At 37.1% G+C, this 22,978-nt stretch overlaps 1 protein-coding gene and 1 long non-coding RNA gene across 13 annotated transcripts in view; one reads left to right on the top strand and one right to left on the bottom strand.

The window, feature by feature from the left end:
* ASPH (aspartate beta-hydroxylase) overlaps nucleotides 1-22,978 on the bottom strand; it is a 221,872-nt gene that overhangs the window by 159,071 nt on the left and 39,823 nt on the right. For 6 of the 12 annotated variants that reach the window (XM_082364701.1, XM_082364708.1, XM_082364705.1 and 3 more), the window contains 2 exons: nucleotides 22,855-22,923; nucleotides 10,613-10,654 (listed from right to left, as the gene is read on the bottom strand). In XM_082364701.1, the coding sequence (XP_082220827.1) occupies nucleotides 10,613-10,654; nucleotides 22,855-22,923 (111 nt within the window). Of the gene's footprint in view, nucleotides 1-3,833; nucleotides 8,472-10,612; nucleotides 10,655-18,034; nucleotides 18,354-22,854; nucleotides 22,924-22,978 lie in introns of those variants that run through there. The other 6 variants (XM_082364706.1, XM_082364704.1, XM_082364710.1 and 3 more) reach the window with 3 other exon arrangements.
* Nucleotides 10,662-13,071, top strand: LOC309615306. Its single transcript, XR_014236713.1, has 2 exons — nucleotides 10,662-11,461; nucleotides 11,788-13,071. It is a non-coding gene; the product is annotated as an uncharacterized lncRNA (long non-coding RNA).

The following is a 22,978-nucleotide window of genomic DNA, read 5'->3' as shown; positions in this document are numbered from 1 at the left end:
ACGTAACATTTTAAAGGTTACTAAATTGCATATTACATTCATTCATTCAACAAATATTTAGCACCCACTAATGCAAAGCATTGTTCTATAGAAAAGCAACACACAAAACCCCTACCCGCCACAGAAAGGGATCAATTAAAAAGATAAGAAACATGAACTCTTTAGAGTATACCACTTGGGGAAAGTGGCAGGCCCTTAGGGAAAGGGGGCGGGACTATTTACAATGAACTGATGAGGAAAGGACTCGCGGAAAAGACTGGAACAGATTCCTGAAGGACATCAGGGATGTGGCCCTGTGACTTACACCGGGAAGAGTCTCCAGGTAAAGCTCTAGACCAGCAAGTACAAAATTCCTCAGCAGGGAGGGTGCCGGGAGTGAAGAATGACCAGGTGGCCAACACAGCTGGAGAGCACGGGCCTGAGGATCAGAAAGGTCCTGGACATGGGACTTCCGTGGCAGTCCAGTGGTTAAGACTTTGTCTTCCCATGCAGGGGGTGCGGGTTCAATCCCCGGTCAGTGGAGCTAAGATCCCACATGCCTTGCAGCCAAACAACCAAAAACAAATAACAGAAGCAATATTGTAACAAATTCAATAAAGACTTTAAAAATGGTCCACATCAAAAAAAAAAAAAAAATCTTTAAAAAAAAAAAAAAAAAAGAAAGAAAGGTCCCAGACACCTGGCTCGTACTCTGAATGAGAGTGAAGGATTCGCTTTTCATAAGAATCATATACAAACTGCTTTCTCAACAAAATGTGGGCCAGTAAGGATTATACATAGTATGATGCTTCATAGGCTCTCACAATCTTAGCCCATAAAAGCTAAGACACTTTAAAAATTAGTTTCTCAATCTTTGATTTACTAATTCAGTGGCATACAGAGGAATAAAAAGTTTGATCTTACCCATCCAGGTTACTCCAGCTGCTGAGATTCTTGCAGGCAAGTGCTCGGGGCTGCTGCTGTCTCAGATGCAAGCAGTCTAACATGTTAGACTGGGGTATAAATCAATATACCCCAAGAACAGCCCTAACCGGTACACGAAACTTGAGAAATATTCTGGGAAATCAATAAACCAGAAAGGCACACGTACTAATTTGCCATGCTAATCCTTGCTGTTGTTCTTCGCTTGTATAATCAGCAGGTACAATCTTGGCAGGTATCCCAAGAGCAGCCCTACTGCCAGGAACTGTAAGAGCTTCCCTGACATGCAGTTAAGAGCCATTCCAGATTCAAATCATTTTCACATGACCCAAGGCGGACAGACAGGCTTCAGGAAGACGATGACATAAATCTCAAAAGAATTAAACACTGCCAAAAAGATTCCTAAGAGCCTGGTTTCAGGACCAGTGGAGGGACTCCACAAAGATGGGGTTGGAGTGGACTCAGTTTAACATCTCACAACAGGAGATCATGTGTAGGAGCTTAGGAACATCAGCCAAGAGGGCTGCCTTTGAATTCCATTTGAATCCCATCTTGAACACATTCCCACTGCTACAACTTTGGTCTCCACAAGTATGGAAGGCGGATAAAATAGTAACTCATTAGAAGGTTTTTAAGAATTAAATGAGATAATTTAAACCCAGAAAATACACATTTTCCCCATCAGTTAATGTTTTCCTTTATTTCTTCTAAAGAAACAAATCTACCTCTCCCTCCCGCCTGCCTTGCACACATACACACAACAACATGAACAAAGCTTAAGGCAACTTACAAGGTGGTTAAAACAATTACTGAAAAAGCTTCCGGGTTTTTCCTTAAAAAACTTTTTTAAACAGTTTTCACCTTTCTAATATTACTAACAGTGTATACAGACCTGAAATATATTTTAATTATCTACTTTATATGTTAACCATTCAATAAACATCCATTGAATGCCTGTTAATGTCAGTTACTATGATAGGTACTGGACATAAATCATAGTCTAATAACAAAGTCCCGGAATGAAGCAAAGTGAAGAGCATGATAATTGGAAGGCACACAATCCAACCACCTGGGAGGATCAGAGAACGTGAGGACAGATGTGATGACTTAGCTGGATACTGCGAGAGAGGCAGAAGGCAGCCCACCACACAGTGGGAGCATGTTGTACGCAGAGGGGAAGTGGGCAGGACAGGCAATAGTCCAGTTTATTTTTTCTCCATCCCCTGTTTAGCTCAGAGCATTTCATTGTAGGGACTGTATCCGCAGGGCCTAGAACAGCCCCCAATACACTGCAGATACTCTGAATATTTCTTCAATGAATCAATAAATGGGAAATAGAGATGACACAGCATGTGGGTCTTTATTTCATTATCAAAAACAACACAGAAACTTTAAGTATATGCCTTCCTCTAATCTCTTTGAGAAGAAATATTTGAGGCAAGGAAGAAGTGACAGACAGACCTCTATGATGGATAGATGCTAATAAAGAGTGATAAATACACACATGAAGTGAAATCAAATGAGGTATGAAATGAGAACAAAGAAAAATAGATGATTTTCTGCTCTGTAGGGCTTAGAAAATGGAAGCTTTTGCAGAAATTGATTTCTACGTAAAAATGACATCCAAAACCAGTAATAAACATCTAGTTCATGTGGTTTTATCCTCAGGCAAATGGAGAAGGTAGGGCCTGACACTAAAGATTGTTACTGAGGATTTTTTCCAAGTACCCCAAACAAGATGTGCATGAGAATAAGCCTTCTGAGTCTGCTATGTAATACTCACCCTTCAGTTTCCTAAGAACAAACACTTTCTCTTTAGACAGAGCCAGGGGAAAATGTAAAGAGCTTAACAAAATAAACTAATTCACCTGATAACTAAATGGCAGTGTTTATCAAATGGCAATATTCTCTTACATTCCTTTAACTGCCTAAAGTTATTGTTGACCAAGGGTTGGGATGAGTTCTCTCTATTCCCAGGGCTCTAACTCTGAGGTACCCATTCAGGCTTATCCCATTCAACCCTTCATATCTGGGCGGCAGCAGGAGGCATGGGGTGAGGAGGAGAGAAGGGGAAAACAATTCCAGAAAGTGCCTGCCTTTGGTGCGGATGAAATACAGGGTATAAATATTCACTGTGTGGCCTGCCCTGCACCTAGCCCCCCTTCTCCTGGTAAAAGCGCACTCATTTCGTTGAGGGACCGGTTCTCCATCATCCCAGTTTTAAGGGTGGCACTCACATGCCCTTGGTCTTGCAGTCACAGCTTGGTTACCCCAGCCCCCATTCTGTAAGAATTAGGAATAAATAGGCCCATAGGGGACTCCAGGCTGCCTGAGAAGGAAGGCCACCTCCTGAGAGAGTCCAAAGGTGGAGAGAGAGGTCCAGACCACTGTCTGAGCACCCAGAGCTAGCATAACCAAAGGACAAAAACCACAGCTACCCCTGGGCTTTACGGTCACGTGAACCAATCAACGTTTTTGGTCCACGTAAGCTAATTGGAATGGATTCACACATGTAACCAGAAGAATTCTGGAAAATACTTAGAAGTAAAGCTAAACGTGTCCCTAATATCCTGAGGAAGAATGATGAATGCTTTTTCCATAGAAACATAGTTACACTTGAGACTTGCAGAACTGGAAATTAGGAATTGAATAGGTTTTTGTGGACTGGATAGAAAACCTCTAAAGACCATAAAATCGCTTCTATGGAAAAATGTGTTCTGGATACAAAGCAAACTTATAAATAGTTTTTCACACTTAGACTGGGTATGAAATCTCTCAATTATACCGTATACTTAAGACTACACTTTATTTCTTCATAACTTTTTTCTAGCCTTTACATTTCACATCTTGTGTTTCCACGTTGTAGCAGTATCATTTAAATAACTAAGCATTCTTGCAGTTTTATACATATGTAACATTTAGAATTACTTTTATTTGCCCGCTCAATGATCTCAGTAAGACAAAGTAGGACCCAGTACACCCATTTTACAATGATACATTAGTTACAAAGAATAAAGAACTTAACTATTTGTCTCACTATCTGTTGATAAAAGGAGTGGGAATCATAGCCACAGTGCTTCCAAACTTTTAACAACTGACTGAAACAACTTGGTAGAATTATTACCATTATTCTGACAAAAGAAAGGGAAGCACGAGTGCTAACAACATACCAGCCACGCATGCACAACCACCTTGAGGGAAAGGAGAGAAAAACCAGCATTTCCAAGATGCATTTTATAGTGAACTGAGTAACCGATTTGGAGAATTGTTACCAATGGGCATTAACAGAAGGAACAGTGAAAGACACAGGAGAAAGGAATAAAAGTCTGGAGACACAGACTAAATCAGCAGACCCATTTCATGGAAAATGACATCTACAGTTAACTTAAATCACTAAAAAAATTTTGTTTCCTTTGGCCGTGCGGCATGTGGGACCTCACTTCCCCATCCAGGGATGGAACCCGTGGCCCCTGCAGTGAAGCACAGAGTCCTAACCACTGGACCGCCAGGGAATTCCCAAAGCATTAACATTTAAAATCATACTTGTTTGCTATCTTTCTTTGTTTTCTAATGGAAGTATATACAGGGAGTCCTTATTACCCAAGTAATCATTATGAGAACCTCTGAAGTTACAAAGTTGGATGGCTACACAGGCCATAACACTACAAAATACTCTCTATGAGCCAATCTCTGGCAGAATTAATTCCCCGGGATTAATTCAAACTTTCATGCTAACAGATTTATGTCAATTTCTTTACCAGTCTCTCCCTCATTTTGAAATGCTGTGGGACCACCTATACACAATGCAAATCATCCATAAAGTAAAACTGAAAATCTTGAAAAAAATAAGATTGCAAATAGTTGATTACAAGCGATGTTAGAAATAATTGAAATTCACACACAAAGCCATTAACCAATGAAACACAGAAATTACACACCACAACTGAAGGAAAAATATCAATGATTATAAAGTTCTTCCAAAGAAAGTATTCTGAACACTATAGGATAATAGATTCCTGGAAAAACTGATAAGCTCTCAAATATTTTTGTAAAACTGACCGTCTTTACGATGACTGCTACTCACATGGGAAATGTTATCATACAAAGGAAAATTATGCCAAGAATGTCATTTTTTAGAATTCTATGCATCATCTCTTAGTGTAGCTTAAGTAATGTTAGTGATATAACAAAATACATTTATACTCAGTATTTAATTTTCACTTTTCAGGACTTTTTCTGACTCCCAACTACTTCAAGTTATATAATTTTTGTCCCTGTTTTTCATTGACATTTCAAAAAGGTGACCTTTCTGGTTTTAATTATCCTTACATAACAATATGAAGCAGCAGAATATAGAAATAACTACATACCGAATAAAAAAGTAAGTAAAACTGAGAAAGCAAGTATAATTTTAACCCATTAATCATGACCAAAAGCATATTTCCACTAAGTTTTTTAGGTGAACAGTAAGGGCCAATGCATCTGAGTAAAGTGTCGCCTCAACTTCAATAAAATTCAGTTGAAACCTTTATTTACTGAAGAAAATGGAAGGAAAGAAAAAAAAGAAAGTAAGCCAATTCCCAGTTCTCAAGAGCTCTTGAAATATTTTTAATATTTTAGGACAGGAGTTTCAATTCTTGAGTTGCTATTCAAAGGGAAACTCAATGATAGAACTAAAATATTTCCAGGTGCTTTATTAAATAGCAACAGATAATGTTTATATGCTTACGCTGATTAGGGTTAGTCTAAATTTTTTTCACCAATTTCTTAGAATTTAGCATTTATGTACTTTATGCCCTACAGCCATTGACTGTCCTTCAAAAACCAAGGTAAAAATTATTAGAATGCCCTCAGTAAAGGTCATTATAATTTGCTGCCCTTCTCTACAAGGGAGAAAAAAAAAAAGTTATCTGTACAGAAATTAACACTTAAAATTTGAAACATAAATTTAAAAACTCAATCTATTTATCTTAGCAAGACCTAACATCAGGATATATTTTTTAAAGATTGTAATTTTATATGGTCGGTGGATATAGTTTTGCTTCTCATTCTGTCCAGTTCTCAGAGTCTCCCTCTTCTTCTCCCAGAAACCCTTTCCTGCAGGAAGCATTTCATGTGGTTTGAGAGGGAACCCCTCAACCCACACCCAAAGCTTTGTGCACAGGAGCTAGCCTGTCCCCGACTACAGGAATGGTCACAGATGCTTCCAGGCCTAACCAGGACAGCCAGAATCTCCCAGGACTTTCCTCCCAGGGCCAGCCCAGAAAACTGCATCTTTGTACAAGGACGGCTAAACTAGAAAAATGTGTCTGGGGCCCCCGGAGGGCCACCCTCCTCCTCAAGTGGTAGCACCTCCATATAGAATAAAGTCAAGTAGAAATCAGCAGAGTCAAGATTTGAGAAGAGAGCTAGGAAGAAACAGCTGATTACAGGTCTGTACTTGGGATCTATTCACCTCAAGCCAGTTGCCCCTGTATTTGCCACCAAATGAGCCATAAAATTCACTGAGGTTTACTGTGCTCCTATAATCAAACTATAAAAATAATAAAATCCGGACTGATCAACATATGAAGCCCCAAGTTAACCCATGTGACAATTTCTTTGGGACTCAGTTTTTAAACAACAGAATGATAGGATTGGATTAGAGATATTAGACTAGATATTCTCTAGGCCTGCCCCCTTGCTGGATAATTTTATTATGTCTGTTGGAATTTTTGTAACTAAATGTACAGATGTTTGATTTTAAGCAGTAAAAGGTGCCAGCATATTAAAAAAACAAAAAACACAATACTTTTAGAAAATTTTGCACTTAACGCTTACTCATTTCTGATTTGAAATATCTTTAATTGGGCCAAAATCTCTGTTTTTAAAGGCTCTTCAAAGAAAAAGGTGAAGAATTATTTCAAAAATAAAATAAAAATTTTGTGGCAGCACTTATGATTCAGTTACAACAAATCAGGTTATTCTTCTCAAATTCAGTAGCTGAATTTCACCAGCAGTCACGGTTACAGAATTAAGACTTCATGTAGAACAGCACAAACCATTTGTAGAAATGCATTTCTTATAGAAATTTCATTTTATTAAATGTTTTCTGAACTCAATTTTGATCTCAAATTTGCAACTCCTTAGAAATGGTAAACAAGTATGATCAATCAAATATGAAAAATATATGCCATTCCACCAATATAACTGAAAAATTGTGTGATATAAAATGAAAGTATATCCTAATTTGAAATAATTAAAGCCTTTCTGTAACTAGTTTGAGTCTGTAAAGATGTCACAAATAAGCATTCTAAAATTGTTCTTCTACATAAAATTCTTTAATCCAGGACTGTTTCTAGAATTCTCAGAACACAGTGAACACTAAGTATTTATTGGGCAACAGGAGAAGGTGGGGGAGGGATGGTTGGAAAGGGAGAGGCAGGGTGAGGGGTGACGAGTGAGGCAGCACAGGGGGGTGAAAAAGGAGGTAAAGGAGATATAAAAGACTGAGGAGGAGAGATGAAAAGGAGTTGAATGGGGAAGAGCCTGGGGAAGGAGCAGCCCCCTGAGAGGGGGGCGGGGGGAGGGGGATGGTGCTGGCTGGGCCTGGGGAGGGAGACACGCAGGCAACTTCGTGAGGAGATGCCCTGGGAAGAGCTGGGGGAAGGAAAAGGGGATGGAGAAAGGAAGTGGAGAAAGAAAAGGGTAGCTGAAGAAGAATGGGAAGCAGGAAAGCAGGAAGGCAAAGGAGGGAAGAAAAACAACAGCTAACAGAGAAGAAGATAACCTCCTACCTACATGAGTATTTATCCTTCCTGAAACTTACAAATCACTCTGCATATAAATACTATTTAAAATTTTAATATTCTTGCTGAACTCCAGTGAAAATATTCTGTATTAATAAATCATTACAATTCATATTATACATATACATTTACCTGATGCACGATCAATAAGTTAATAAAAATAGACATTATTACATCATATTTTTATTACATATTTTTTTAAAGCTTCATCTTTTAAATTTCGAAGCATGAGACAGGTACCTCAATTTCAAAGAATTTACTTGGCTGAGCACCAATAAATATAGTCAATGGCTAAATGACACATCTTCCCCAACCAGAGCAATACCAAGTTTTCCATGCCCTTCAGCAGCAAATCACGATGAAGAATATGACCATTTCCTGGGATGCCGCTACTGCAGCTTTAGTTCTTTCTCTTCTGGTTGCTTCCCTTTGCTAAGTGTGCCTGTTTGGCAGAACTTCTCCCTTCCTTTCTATCATCTTTGTCTTTGGGTGCCGCTTTACCAGAAATATCCTTGATATTTGTTGATTTTTTCCTATTTTCCTTGGTTTTAGTACCTTTACCTAGTCCTGCTTTCTCCTTTTCTTTGTCCTTTTTAACCCTAGGAGACTCTTTCCTGGAAACATATGAATCCGCAATTTTCTTCTCCTTCCGGTAATCCTCTTTTTCTTTCTTGCCCCTTTTTCTCTCTTCATGCTTACTTTCCTTCCTTGACTCAAGCTTCTCTTTTTCCTTCTTGGGCTCTTCTTTAGTGAGTTCTTTAACTTTCCAGTTTTCCAATTAAAGGGAAAAATGTTTATTGAAGTCATCTCTTAATTCATAGCAACTTAGTGCAAAAGTATTGCCTTTTTTTCTATCTCCCCACACACATGAAATGATCATTCAAAAAGTGCCTTTCATCCACTAGTTTTAAATTGCCTAAAAACAGATGCAAACCTCTATAAAGTATCAGCTATAAAAGAAATGCTAGAAACTTGGCATCATTTTTCCAGCTGGCAATATAGTATGATTTGCCTCAAAACAAGGTTAACATGCAATATTAATGAGTCCAGCCATAAAGGCAGCACTTTACACAGAGTGTTAACAACTCACATATCACAGCTATGACAACATAATTAAAGGAACACTGACAACGTAGGAACAAATTTTCCATAGCTTGCAAGTATTTGTACAAAGATAATTTAAAAGTCTTTAGCACTAACAAAAAAAGTATGTCCTGAAAATATCTGTGCTTGCACTCCTTGGAAACAAATATAACGCACAAATGAAAAGTTAAATACCATTTAATTTTCTTAGTTTAGAAAAATACAATTTCCATATGAGTACAAAATTTTAAGTTTGTTATCTACAGTGTCTAAGACGACAAGGAGAACTTCTTTTCTGCTTCTATTCAACATTATGAAATCAGTATTCCTTTAAGTATATTTCCCGTTATTTTACGCAGAGCCACTCCAAGCCAACATCTATGCTGTCCATGCTCACAGAAGAGAGAACAATTAAACGGACTATACAGGTGATTCCAAATCTCACGTGAGGTGCTGCTTTCAACCTGCTTTAAATAAAGTTGAACAGTGCTGCTAGCAAAAGCTTTGAATTTCACCTTCTTGATTCCTCATTAAGAAATCATAAGAAGAAGCAAGGTGTTTACTGTATAATGTAGCATTTAAGCAGAAACAAAAAAGAGAAAGATTTCTTTAATATAATAAAACGTGGAAGATGTTTCTGCCCATCAGAATCATGTAAAACTCACAGAGTACAAAATGTTATTCGATTCTTCCTGACAATTTTATTAAAACCTTGAAAACATACAGAATAGAATTCATAAATCATCAACCATCCTCCAAGTTCTCATTCTTCTTCAACGCCGTTCAGAGTAACATAGAGAAGCCACACTGCAAGAGCAGAATGCTGGTGCAATGCTGGCACGTCTTACTCTGCACACAGTTTGTAAAATATTAAATCTTCAATGTTGAATTTGCCTCTCTAGATCAAGGAGTCAAATCATACTTTATTGGCCATTTATTTCATAATAACTTACATAAGAATAAAATGGTAAAAATTCTGTTTTTCTTCCCGGGAATTATTCAGGCGGGATATCAGAGTTAAAACATTAAAATTTCCTAATCTTAAAGTTAAAATACAAATCACAAAACCCTGTAAATCACATAGTAAAAGTCTCACCTGTTAATGTTTCACCAAAATCAAACTACATACAACGTGCCAAGCACTTGAACGCAAAAGAGGATTACAAGTTTATAAAGAAAAGCATGCACTTTCCCCATGCCCCTCTCCCTGAAGGACAGAAATCTTTACAAGTGAACAAGAAAAACCAAAGGAATATAAAATAAGGCTGCAATGATAAGCTGTTAGCCTACACAGAATGGTTGACGGGTGTAATAATTTTTAATGAATCAAAATATCAAACACAGCAAATTCTATACCGGCATAATGAAATCTTAAGTTTTCATTTTACTGAAAACTACAAGTTTGGTCCCACTAGCTTTTATTGTGCTCTAAGACAGCATCATCAGAGCTTTTGGAAAAAGGAAATCAATCATTGATGAACTCATCTTTATTTCCGACAGTAACTAAAAAATTTAGACTAAAGAAAGGTTTTACAAGGTAGATAGAATGTGTATACTGTAAATTTAATGTGTAGTTTAAAGACTGTTCCGAGGTTTTGATAATCTGAAAAAGGAAATTACTTAAAATTATAGGCCCGAGGCAGAAAACTCTTTAATGAAACCTTGATAAAACTACTTACAACCAAAGGTGCACCCAAAACCAAAAAGCAATAATGTTTAGCATTAGTAGCTGCATCTACAAAACATTATCTATAAACTGTCATGCATTTTCAAGCATTAAACTTGATTCACTCAAGGCTAATTTGAAAAATGGAAAATACCTTTAGCCTTGGTTTTTCTCTTGGCTACCCCACCAGGTCCTTCTGTTGGTGTTTACAAGATGAAAATATGTTACAAACAGAAAATATTAAGGTAATAAAAAATAAGTATCTATAAAATAGTTTAAATTGATGCAACTATTAAACAAATTTACTTAAATTCACCATTAAAAAAATACACTCCTGCAACATACAAATATCTATCATTCATACGTCATTTTAGAACCTTACTTTCACTACCTATAACCGAAAAATGCATTTTAAAAAAATCATTGATTTAATCAACTTCACAACCTGCCTTAGGTCTTAAAGAATTGTTAGCTTTAGAGATGTCTAATTACCACAGGCATTTCCCTCTCAGTGGTACCTGATGTCAGTGGACTTCTGCTTGGACACAGTTGATCAATTACAAGCACCAGGGGTGAAAGGATCTGGGGACCTTATCTCCCTACTCAATCATCACTGCCACTCAAAAAAAGGATAGCATATTTTGATAGAATTTTACTCTTTACTGTCTGAATAATCATGGCTTTTCTCCCATAGTTTCAAACTTTCTTTATAAAAAATTACATAAATAAGAATTATACTATTATGGAGGTATATACTAACTTTTTTACTCTTTATCTAAAAACTCTGCAAAGGCTTTCTGTTTCTTCTCTAGGCAAATGAAAGTTCCGATAACGTGTTTATTTTTAACCTTCTAACAAATGTCAGGTACCATATATCTCGCCGTACACTTTTTCCAACCAGCCTGTACCTAGCATCCCAACCAACTGATGTTCCCAATTCTATCTCCTGGTCACATAAATGTTATTTTACACACTCACATATCAGCAAACTTTCCAAAGTGGCGTTCCAGGCTGCCAATCCATTTCCTGGGGACACCAGGGTAGGAGGCAGGTTGCCAGTCCATTTCCTGGGGACACCAGGGTAGGAGGCAGGTTGCCAGTCCATTTCCTGGGGACACCAGGGTAGGAGGCAGGTTGCCAGTCCATTTCTGGGGACACCAGGGTAGGAGGCAGGTTGCCAGTCCATTTCTGGGGACACCAGGGTAGGAGGCAGGTTGCCAGTCCATTTCCTGGGGACACCAGGGTAGGAGGCAGGTTGCCAGTCCATTTCCTGGGGACACCAGGGTAGGAGGCAGGTTGCCAGTCCATTTCCTGGGGACACCAGGGTAGGAGGCAGGCTGCCAATCCATTTCCTGGGGACACCAGGGTAGGAGGTGGGGTGATTTCTGCTCATGCCCTGTGGAGGCAGCACCATGTACAACCTGTCACCCTACAACTAAGGTCTGAAGTGTCCCAAGAAAGCCCCTAAGCCCTTTCACACATATTCCTGCTGGAAACTGTGGAACCCCCTCTGTATGTTTCTCAAAACCATAATCACACTCCCACTTCTAGTATGAGATTTTTTTACTCCTATTCTGTTGTTTGAATCACCATCCACTCCGAAATCTCTTCCCCTCTCTCTGTTCATGGCAATTTGTTTCCATCACAAGAGACACTTCATTTGAGAATGGCAATTTATTTTGGTTGAGATATCATCATTGTCATTCTGGAAAAAAAGTATTAGTATATCTTACCAATGACTACATTAAAAACAGAAACGTGAATTAACTGTTCCATGTGGCTATCTGTATCTATCCAGTTACTTGATATGCATACATAACCAAAACCAGTGTGTGTGTCTAACAACTATTTTTCACAGACAAAGCCCAATTCTTTCTTAACCTCTAGCAAAAACAGCATACCACCTTGTAATACCGAATGCTATCTTGGACCACTCCCCAAGAAAGTTTATTTAGGTAAAATGTCAAACTTATTCTTGTAATGACAACCTTTAAATACATGGGTATTATCCGGTGTGCAAAAGAAATTAGCATAAAGCATTAAAATACACTTATAATGATGCTAATGTCCCCTCCTGATTCCTGCATGTTCTTGACTGGAGAGGCCTGGATTTTCCCTTAGAAAGCAGAATGGTGGGAATCAGACCAACCCCCTACCCCTCCACTATTATGATATAGTCAAAAGAGCTATACTGATGAAAAGGCTAGAGTTAACATAAATAAGCCAACATATTAGATCAACATCAGATTAGTTGATTAGAAACATGAAAAGATAATAAGTACTTGATTTACAACTTTTCCAGTTTGGGTATAAATCCCTAATGTTATACAAATTAACAGTGTGCCACTGTGCTATATAAAATTCCAAAGTATCAACCTAAGCTGTCTTTTCTGAACTTAAAGAATATATTCAATCATTTTTCAATATTTTTGACACGACAAAGCCTGAACTAATAATTTAAACAACAATCATCATATTCAGTCTCTGAAGGAAAGAGTATAAACATGAAAGAAAGCACAGCACTTGGAAAACAGAAGGTAATACAGGAGCCCGTCAGTAACAAAAAAAGAGGGGAGAGTCAAGAAAATGCAGGGAAGGAATGAATGAATGAATGAATAGAAAATGCAGGATTCTAAAAGTCAAAGTAGCAGTTGTAGAAAGGAAGGAATGAACAAAGGGTTAGGATGAGGACACTACTGAATTCTGTTAGTTAGTAAATGTCCCATATACAGTTTTACAAGGAGTATAAGAAGGGGTCACGTTACAATGAGAAAACAGGTAGAAAGAAGGGTGAGCAAAACCCCAGGGTTGCCCATCATGGCCTCTCTTCCCTCCTTAGAAGAAAACGGATCATCTATGGGGTTTCCCAAGATTCTCAGTGGGCAGAAAAGGAATAAGAGTTTGAAGAATTTGATCTGCATTCGTATGTTTTGAGGGCTAGGAAACAAAGGCATGTCTAAGGGTAGAGAAACTGAGTCAGCGAGAGAGAAAGGAGGCGGCCAGAAGCAGGAGGTGCAGACCCAGGGCAAAGGTCAGCTGCTAGAAAAATGACCCATGAGAGAGGAAACAACGATTCAAAACACTTCTCAGAGTAAAGAAACGCTGTGCAGAGTAGAGAAATGATCATGGAACCCAAGCCATTAGGATGTGGCTACCGTCAAAGAGAATGGCAAAAAAAAAAAAAAAAAAAAAGTAATCACCATGTTGTTTACTTCTTTTTTGCCCTGTATGTTTATTCTGATGGTTTTAAGGTGATTACTGTTAATAGCTCGGTTGACTATTTGGTAATCCTTACACAGAAATTTGAAAGAAGCAGGTCTTATATACCTCCCTTAGAGCCTGAGGGAGTTGCCTAAAGGTCATGAACATTATTTTGGCACCTGCCTCAGGGCCACTATCCCACACACACTTTCAAAGTGAAATGTTCTGTGTGTAATTAAAACGCTGAATCAGGGTTGGACCTGCGGTTTCACCGCAATTTTAGAAGACTGGCTCCGTTACAGAAACCCAAGTACTATAGCTGCTGCAGGCTTTCAGGGAGTTGGTCACAGAACTGGTCGGCTGAGTGTCATGTCACACTTAGGTCATCCGAGTCACTCCCACTGTCTCTGGTGAGACCCGTGAGTCACTCTGAGCCTCAGTTTCAAAGCTTCCTCCTGCCCGCACGAAGCATCATAATTTATTTCAACATTGGCTACAGATGAGGCCCTGAACGCCTAAGAGAAGATTCTGTGAGCTAGGCAGACTTGCTCTAGAACGTAAGTCTAGTCTTGGCAAAACGCAAGTCAAGACACTACACCATTTTCCTTTTTATTTTTAAATAGATGGCGTAACAGTATTATCACAGACGTTTTTGAAAAAAGGAAGCTACAAACCTTCCAACCCTCGGGGATGAGGGAAGACCAGAACATCAGAGGACTGAACGACTAAAAGTTTAAGAAGGGATTACATCCAGAGACTGAGAGCTTGAATAAAGATAAAATCCAGACACGAATACAAATGAGATAGCAGAAAGGTCACCTGAAGACCTCAGCTAGCATAGGTCAGTTTATTGTCTGAACTTCAAAGTGTCATTTCTCTTGGAAAACAAAATACATCCAATAATTGTTTTCACTTATTTAAGCTGTTTAAAAAAAAAAAATCAGCATTTTATTATTATGCAATGGGTAACTCCTGACGTTCTCACTCACCAGGACTAACCCCAGCAAATATTTAATAAATACCCTATGTTGGGCTCAGCTTTGAAGAGGGATTCAAATGCAGCCTAACCTGACTCCCAACTTCAGACAGCTCACAATTTAGTTAATATCTACTCCTGTGTATTACAGAGTTATCACAACAAATAACAGGCAGAGAATTCAGCATAGTGTTCCATCAATCGACTTGTGATAATAAAGTCTGCGTCACTGGATTTTATAAAAGTGCTCCAAATATGCATGGTGATCAAAGAAATTTCCACAGCTCAAAACACAGAAAACGTTTTACTTGTTTTATAGACCAGAATCTGATTTCGAAAGGGTTGCTGAGTATCAAGCCCCCAAAGGTATAACTGCCAGGTGTTCAAATTCATAACTGTCTATGCTTCTATCTGCCTTTACTAATACTCCAAAGTTATAAACATCAGGCCAAACGAGGAAACATTTTGCCCTGTCTAGCTAACTGTAAATGAAAACAAACCAGAATTCAAGCAGAGAAAACAGTTTTTCTTACATGTCTGGATACAGCTCTATAAGACAGGGAGGTAATTTCTAGAATAAAGAATCAAGTACAAGGTGAAAAAGCAGGATATCGTCCAGCACATTATGTCCGAGGCACCTGCATGACGCAGTGAGCCGGCAGCTGGGCCTCAGGGATTTAATAAGATTAGCACCCAGAAGACACCTCTCCAACTGACTTACACCTCACCCCTCACATCCCAGGGGAAATAAGAGCTGAAAGAAACTAAAGTGCAGAAAAGAAGTCCCCTGTAGTGCCACTTCCTTGTTTTGGTACCAAATTCCAGAGAACCCGGCGCCTTTTCAATTGGACAAACAGCAGTTTCATCTGAGGAAGGGCAGCTCGGAGGAGACAAGGCCATCTGAACTCAGAGCACATTCCTCAAAGTGCCTTTGGTTGTTCCAAACTGCAAATGCAGAGTAAATATAGTACAATGTAAAATTCACCATAAATAAACATTCAAACATACAGATTACATTTTTGCCTTTTTAACTAAGTTCCTAAGCTTAAAAGACACAAGCTAGGAAAATATTTCTATGATCGAACAGAAAATTACACAATAAAGCCTTAGAAGATTAAGAATTGTAACATACATAATAAATAAAATGTAAGCAAAGCAACTTTGTTCAGCTTCAAAGTACTCTATACCAGTTTTGCAAATAACTTTATTTTCTCACCAAAGCAAGCCTTAAGCACAAGTTGAAGGCAGTCACAGAAGTCAGGGGTTCACCAGCTACCTGGATTTTACCTTCATCAGAGGCTTTTCAAAAGGGCTGATCAGAAGGGATACCAAAGAAATGGCAAATTATAATCTCACATCCTTATTTTTCACTTACAAGAATACAGCATAATTAATTTCTGTACATAAAATGTGCATTAGTAGCATGACAAAAAAAGCAGAGCCTGATGAGAAATTAATGATTCCAAACATTTTTAACACACAAATTTAATTATTTACTTCTCATAAACTGATCAAACATCTTCCAGAGTTAGTAACAATGAAGCATGAAGAAACAAGACTGCCTTAAAAAAAAAATCTCAGACATTTGTCTAAGAGAATTTCTCTGAGTGAGGTCTAAGACTGCTTTCGAATTTAAAACTAATGAACTCTGATATGTCACAGTACTCAAATTCAAAGTGGAAGACATGATAAATACAGGCAAAGACTGCATAAGCTTTCAGAAAGAACATTATTAAATCATACTCATTTGTTCCAAAATATTAACATTCCAAAATCAGAAGCTTTGGACTGTCAGAAACATTAACAGAATGAAACACAGTCCCTGAATAATCAAGAAAAGACAAACTAGGTTATAATAGTTATTTAAGCATTAGGAGATCACTGTCCAATGTACAACACATGTATCTATTTCCAAAAGTAGCTACTGAATAATGCTTTTTTACAATAAGATTAGCAAATTGGACAGTTTTCCGGACACATGTAAATGCTGAGTCAAGGGGGAAGTTGATGTGCTTCCAGGGTTCTGATTCGAGACTTTGACTTTCAGGCTCTCATTTTGATAGCCTGCAAGAGCGAGCTCTAAAAAAGAAACTACATTTGTCATATTCCCTTCTGAAAAAATGGGTGAATAATCTACTTTCTGAAAGCAACTTGATTAAATGGGAAAAAATAAGAATAAATATTTGAAAAGTAGAAATTATCACAGTTAAATAAAATGTTAAAAAATGCAAATATTTTCCAATTTTAAGCTCTATAAAGAACCAAAGCTAAGTTTCACAGAGGCTCAAAGAGATGTAAAAACATGAAACACCACTCCCAAAAAGGGTAAAAGAAATCAAAGGTCTTGGATCTTATCGCTCTTAAGCTATAAGAGCTTTGTTTGAGGTGGGAAATGAATGAAATCTCATTTTAAGAAATGCATATTACATATGTCTAATACAATTGTTTTTGCTATCACTGAAGCAAACTCATTTTAAATGAATTGATTCAAAGGTGTTTTTAAGGTTTTCTAATGGCAAAAATGGATTCTCCTAAAAAGAATTATCACTTTAATAAATTTAATTTACAAATATAAAAATCATATTATACCTAAGCCAAAGTTGATGGCCAATTAATAAGGTAATACAGGAAAAAATGGAAAAAGACCGTTATTTAGGATGAATAATTTTAATATGCACAACATTATTTAAGATAACATATTCACATTTTCCTTCCTGTGTAATATGCCTCCTTTAAAAAAAATACAAATTACTTTCTCTGGATGTCTATTTGGAAATGAAATTAAAAATAAATTTTGCTTTCACAGACAGAAAGATTCAGACACACTACTATCTGAATACAGTAATTGAACTACCCTAAGGCAAAAACATGAGGTTATTTTCAAATTATTTTAAAAGCACCATTAATACAGAATTTTACACTGAAATTTGTATTAACCTGTGACAAATCAACCTAAACAAATTACAATTTAAAAAAAAATCAGCCTTTTAAAGAACCATCATTTTACACATCAGTCATGTTAAAGACCAAAAGAGAAGCACTGAATTTATGAATCATGCTAGAAATATTTTTATAATTAATTCCACTATAATCATCTTAATGAATAGCGTGTTAGAAGGACAAGCAGCAAGGGTTAATCACAAAACAATTCGCTATTAAGTTTCTGAATTTAGTTCAGCAAGTACATGAGTTAAAACAAAACGATACAGAAACCAATTATACTACCAAGAACATCATTCTCAATGCACTTTGTGGACCAGTAGGAGAATGAGGGGTACCGCTTTCCTCAAGTGGGAAAGCCAAGCAAGGGACTAGCTAGGCGCTGTACTGGGGAAAAGATCACATAGTTGCCTTGTATTGTCCGATCACAGCTGCCCCACTGCATGTTAAGCCCTGGGTGAGCAAAGGAAAGAAAGAAAAAGGAGATTGCTTCAGGGGTTCACAAGCCAGTGACTTCAGTCCCTGCATCAAAGTTACTGGTTATGTAAATCCAAGATGACGCAAGTCTTTCCCTGAACCCCTTCATTCTGTGACGTACCATCAACACCATCTGTGGTCTCGCTTTCTTCTTCTTCTTCTTCTAGCATTTCAAAAGGAGTCATTATATCATAGAGAAATGAGAGGAAACCATAAAACCAATCTGAACTTTCCTCTGCTAAAATATTAAGGACTTCCTCAAGAGAATCAATATTTTCATTACTGCCATCTTTGGTCAGGCCTACATAAGAATAAAGGAAGAGAGAAAGAGAAAATAAGGAGAGCAGTTAGGTGGAAAAAAGAAGTTGAGGAAGAGTGATCTCAAAAAGGATGTGCATCATGGTCAAGGAAGTTTACAGAAAAGATATTTTGGAAAATAAAGAAATCGGTTAAGATGCACACCTTACAATCAACTCTCAATCATATGGACTAAAGGAAAAGCAATTTGGCCAATCCTCACCGTTCCTACCAGCCCCTAACCGGGTTTGCCTTTCTCTCATCAGAGAACTGAGAGCCAAAAAAACCCACAAAATTGTATCAGCCAAAACAGACTGACCAACTTCAAAGGGAAAAGTGAGTAAAAGTAGTATGAGGATAAAAAGACACTTCCGACAAGCCCCACATTTGCTCATGTAGCACCCAGATATTATCGAGAGTTGATTATACAAACATTTACATATGTCAATAAATATTCACTGAAAATAGAAATGTTCATTTCCTCAAACTTTTCCCTTTAGGAGCTGGAGTTAGTTTAGGAAACTCTGGAATTAACATGACTAGCAGGGTAACCGTTCAGCCTCCACAGATGGGCACCAACGTGCTCAAATTATACCAGATCAACAACTTACATTTTAAAACTAGAAAATGTGAGCTTTATTATGCTCCGGTTACTGACTTGTGGTCCTGTCGTTCTGACCAATAATAAGAGTCAGCTATTAATAACAATTCGCTCAGCCTACCAATATGAGATGTGATCAAGGCCAGTCACCTGCAACAGGAACATTCCAGAGTTCTCTCCCTATCAGCTCATGAAATTAGCTTCTACTGCAAAGACCCCAGACCCCCATATGGAAAGAAAGCAGTGTATATATCGTTTTTATCACTTGTTTTTTTCCTGTGAAGAACTGGCTTTGGGTAAGACTGGTCTCTTGGGTCCAGCAGGTATCAAAGTCCACCAATAGAACTGTCAAGTTCTATACAGTAAGATCCATAATTTTGAGGAGGAAAAAAAAAAAAAAAGGCAGGCTGTAAGAAATATGCACATCTATGATTTTAGAGCTTTTCGGATTATAACCACCTAATTTGGTATTTCTGGCTTTGACAAGACAGAATTTGTCCACACAGCATAACTACCAGCAATCAAGATTGGCAGGTAAGGGATAATAATAAGACAACTAGTTTAATGTTAAAGATTATAGTGAATTTTCCCCACATTAGTGCATAGAAGAACTACATTGCGCCATTCTTCATGCATTGGGGGGGGAACCCCACAAACTTCAGTCGGTATTTAAATTATTTTTTGACCAACCCAGCATGTTTCTTCACTGAATTGAACAGTTGACAAGTGCTATGAACGGAGATCTGTATTCCCACCCAAGCCCCTGTGGGAATAACACTATTTCTTCTTCTTGTCCAAAAACTCTACAGCTGTATATTTAGAATAAACATTTTTCTTTTTCTCCATTTTCCAATACAAGTACTTCCAAGTGTTGAATATAAAATATAAAACTTTACCACCCTTCAGCATGACAGGATGAAGCATGCAACAAATATGCAAAAGTATTTGAGCAAAACTAATTACCCAACTATGCAACATTTTTGTGGTTCTTAAGACAAAAGTACTAGTCCAAAGAGAAAAAGAAAATATGTTCTGGATTTATAATTCCTTAACCTCTAAGAGAAGGCCTGAACCAAAGAGCAGCATGTGCCTGGCTTTGGGCAAGATCCAGCCCTCCCTTCCCTCCTGCTCACTCAGGCATCTGTCAAGTCTACAAACGTTTGTCAAGGCTCTAGGGATTGCCTTCCCTTTTGTTCTCTGGCCATAGCTGGTGCCAGCTAGGTGCCAGTCACAGGGCAAAAGGATAACTATGTAATCCACAGGTGGTGTTACTCTAAGAAAATGTTACTCAGAATTTAGTCCTCTTTCCAATTGATTTATTTGGGAAACAAGTTTTCAAAGAATACATTATGAGACAATGTAGCTTTCAATCATCCAAACCAAAATCAAAGACATTTTATTTTAGATAATTTGGCCACAAAAGTAGGAAGGAATGTAAACAAGACCAGGCTTAGAATATTTTCAAAGTATATTGTAAGGGCCATGGCCAGAAATAATAAAATTAGTGATGGCTACTGATCTTGATTTACTCACGTATTTCATTCTCTTTATAGTTCATAAAAGCAAACTTTGAAATGTAAAAGAAATGTAAACATGAATGTGTACATTTCCTCAAACTGATCAAATTTAGATATATGCAAACTTAAGACTCCAGAAAGAAATACTAATGAGATAAATCCAAACCTATGGAAGTTCAGCGTAACTATTACCACACCTGCCATGCCAAGCTCTCACCCAATCTCTGACATTCTACTTTCATCCCTCCCCAGGGATTCCCTCTGCCTTAATCCAAAGCCCTTACCCTTGAGCTGCTTCTCCAATGAGAACGTACCCCAGAGATCTGGCTCCTTTTGGGTTACACACTCACTGAATCTGCTCCCCCGTAATCTCTCCCTGAACATACAGAGCCCAACAAGGCCAGAATTTCACCTGGTTCTTTCAACCATCCACCAGTAATAGAGGCATAACTAGGCTACAATAACCTCACAAAGTAGAAAAGAACCTTAGTCATAAAATTCAATTCCTATCAAGGTTGCATTTCATGCAGAGAATTCAAACACTACAGAATAAAGTCAGAGGACAAACAGCTTACATTAGTTTCTTTCATCTTCACCAAAGCCACAAGCCAACTGCGAATTTGTACATACACACAATAAAATAGTTTATCTTAGCCTTTGTGCATTTAATAGTCAAATTACCAAATGAACACTCAGATTCACCAACTGAGTTCTGTCTCCAAGTATATGATTCTTGCAAAAGGAACAAGTTACCATTTGCCCATACCACATATGTGGCTACCCACAAATGGCGATGTTCTAAATTACATTTAATTAAACTCTTAACGGTTGCTTAAAAATATTAAGGGGAATAAATTTTTGAAATCTAAAATACTAAAAATCAAGTTATTCATGTAAGTTTGCAATAGAAATCAATGTGTGCTGTAGAAGAAATAACATGTTTTAATTTTTAATAGTTGACATTTCCTGACAGACCAGATAGCTGATTTTAAGCGCCTCCCCCCTTAAAAAAATCAACAAAATACAGTAGATAAGTAATATTATTTCTAAAAATGAGGAAACGGCTCACATGAATTTATTTTTTAAATAAAAAGCTTTGCTATTCAGAATCTGTCATTTAAAGAAAAGTAACAAAATGAAGTAATAAACCATTTATAGGCAAGCAAATTAGCATCATTCTGAAATAAGGTCTATATAATTTTCTTTCTTACGCATGCCTAGGATTATAGTCTTCTGAGAATTTACCATACTTATAGAAACCCAAATTTAGATATATAATGACAAAATTATATAGAAAATTCTATTACGGTTAAGACAGGAAAAGAAATTTCATGGGTACAGGAAGCTTTCACTGTTAAGTAGCAAATATAATTCTCACTGAGCAGTAACAAGAAAACAATGTCAAAATTAAGAAGCTTTATTACATTTCAACACAGATGTATCTCCCATTTTTTTCATATCCATAAAATATACACAAAATTGTGTGTCTAGGAAGAATTTGTGCCATTATTCTATTAAGCTTAGTATGTAAACCTTGCCATATTTGTTATTTTTCTAAAGACTTTAGTATAAAATGTTTTAATGCATATTATGCTACATACTAAAACAAAGGAAAGGATGCTGTTTAACAAGCAGAAATACGTATCTCACCAGGCCAGATTATATAAAATCTGCATATTAAAATTAGCACCATCCTTTCTAGTATGAGAGTATTTTAAAATTAAATGAAGGAATATCACATCTTTATCCATTATAAAAAAAATCTCAATGTTAAAGACAGGTAATTATGGTGATAAAAGAGAAGGGTCCAAGACTTAAAAAAATCAAGAAACCTGGCCAAAGACTACTAGTTTATATTTTAATGTTACCTTTCAAATAGTCATAGGACATTATAAGATGTTTACTACCACTATTTTATTTCAGAATGAATTTATGTAAGCCTTCAGAAATCTACATATTCAAATGGACGTTGAATTATGTCAAATGATGCTAAAGAATGGTTGCCATTACCATATGTGAAAACAGACTAGGACATTATCTACATGTTCAAATGTTAAGTTCAGAATATAAAGTGCTTTAAATCTAAAAACACATATGAAATTATATTACTTATAATATCTGTGCAGGAGCTATATACTTATCCATTTGTAACAGTAAATTGAAATGTGAGAGTTTATAGAAAAACAATTAAGCTATTAACATCCCAACAAGAATGAAATAAATGATTTAAGTGGGAAAATATCTTTCATAAAATGGAAATGACTGACACAAACATTACTAAAGCTAAAATATTGGGTTGGCCAAAAGGTTCATTTGGTCAACCTGATATTATTTTGCTTCCAACATTTTAGCACAACTAATTAAAAAAAAAAAAAATGTGTACTTGCCTAATAAAACTTTGGCATCATCTACATCAAAATCTCCATCACCATCAGCATCATAGATTCCCAGTTTTCCTACAAGAGGGGAAGGAAAGACGGATATGGGAACAAAAGGAAAAGCAAATTTAAT

The sequence above is a fragment of the Balaenoptera borealis genome (assembly GCF_965194805.1).
Source record: "Balaenoptera borealis genome assembly, chromosome: 17".
Lineage (NCBI taxonomy): Eukaryota > Metazoa > Chordata > Mammalia > Artiodactyla > Balaenopteridae > Balaenoptera > Balaenoptera borealis.
The sequence above is the reverse complement of the archived record's forward strand: the minus strand, read 5'-3'. Positions and strand labels throughout refer to the sequence as shown.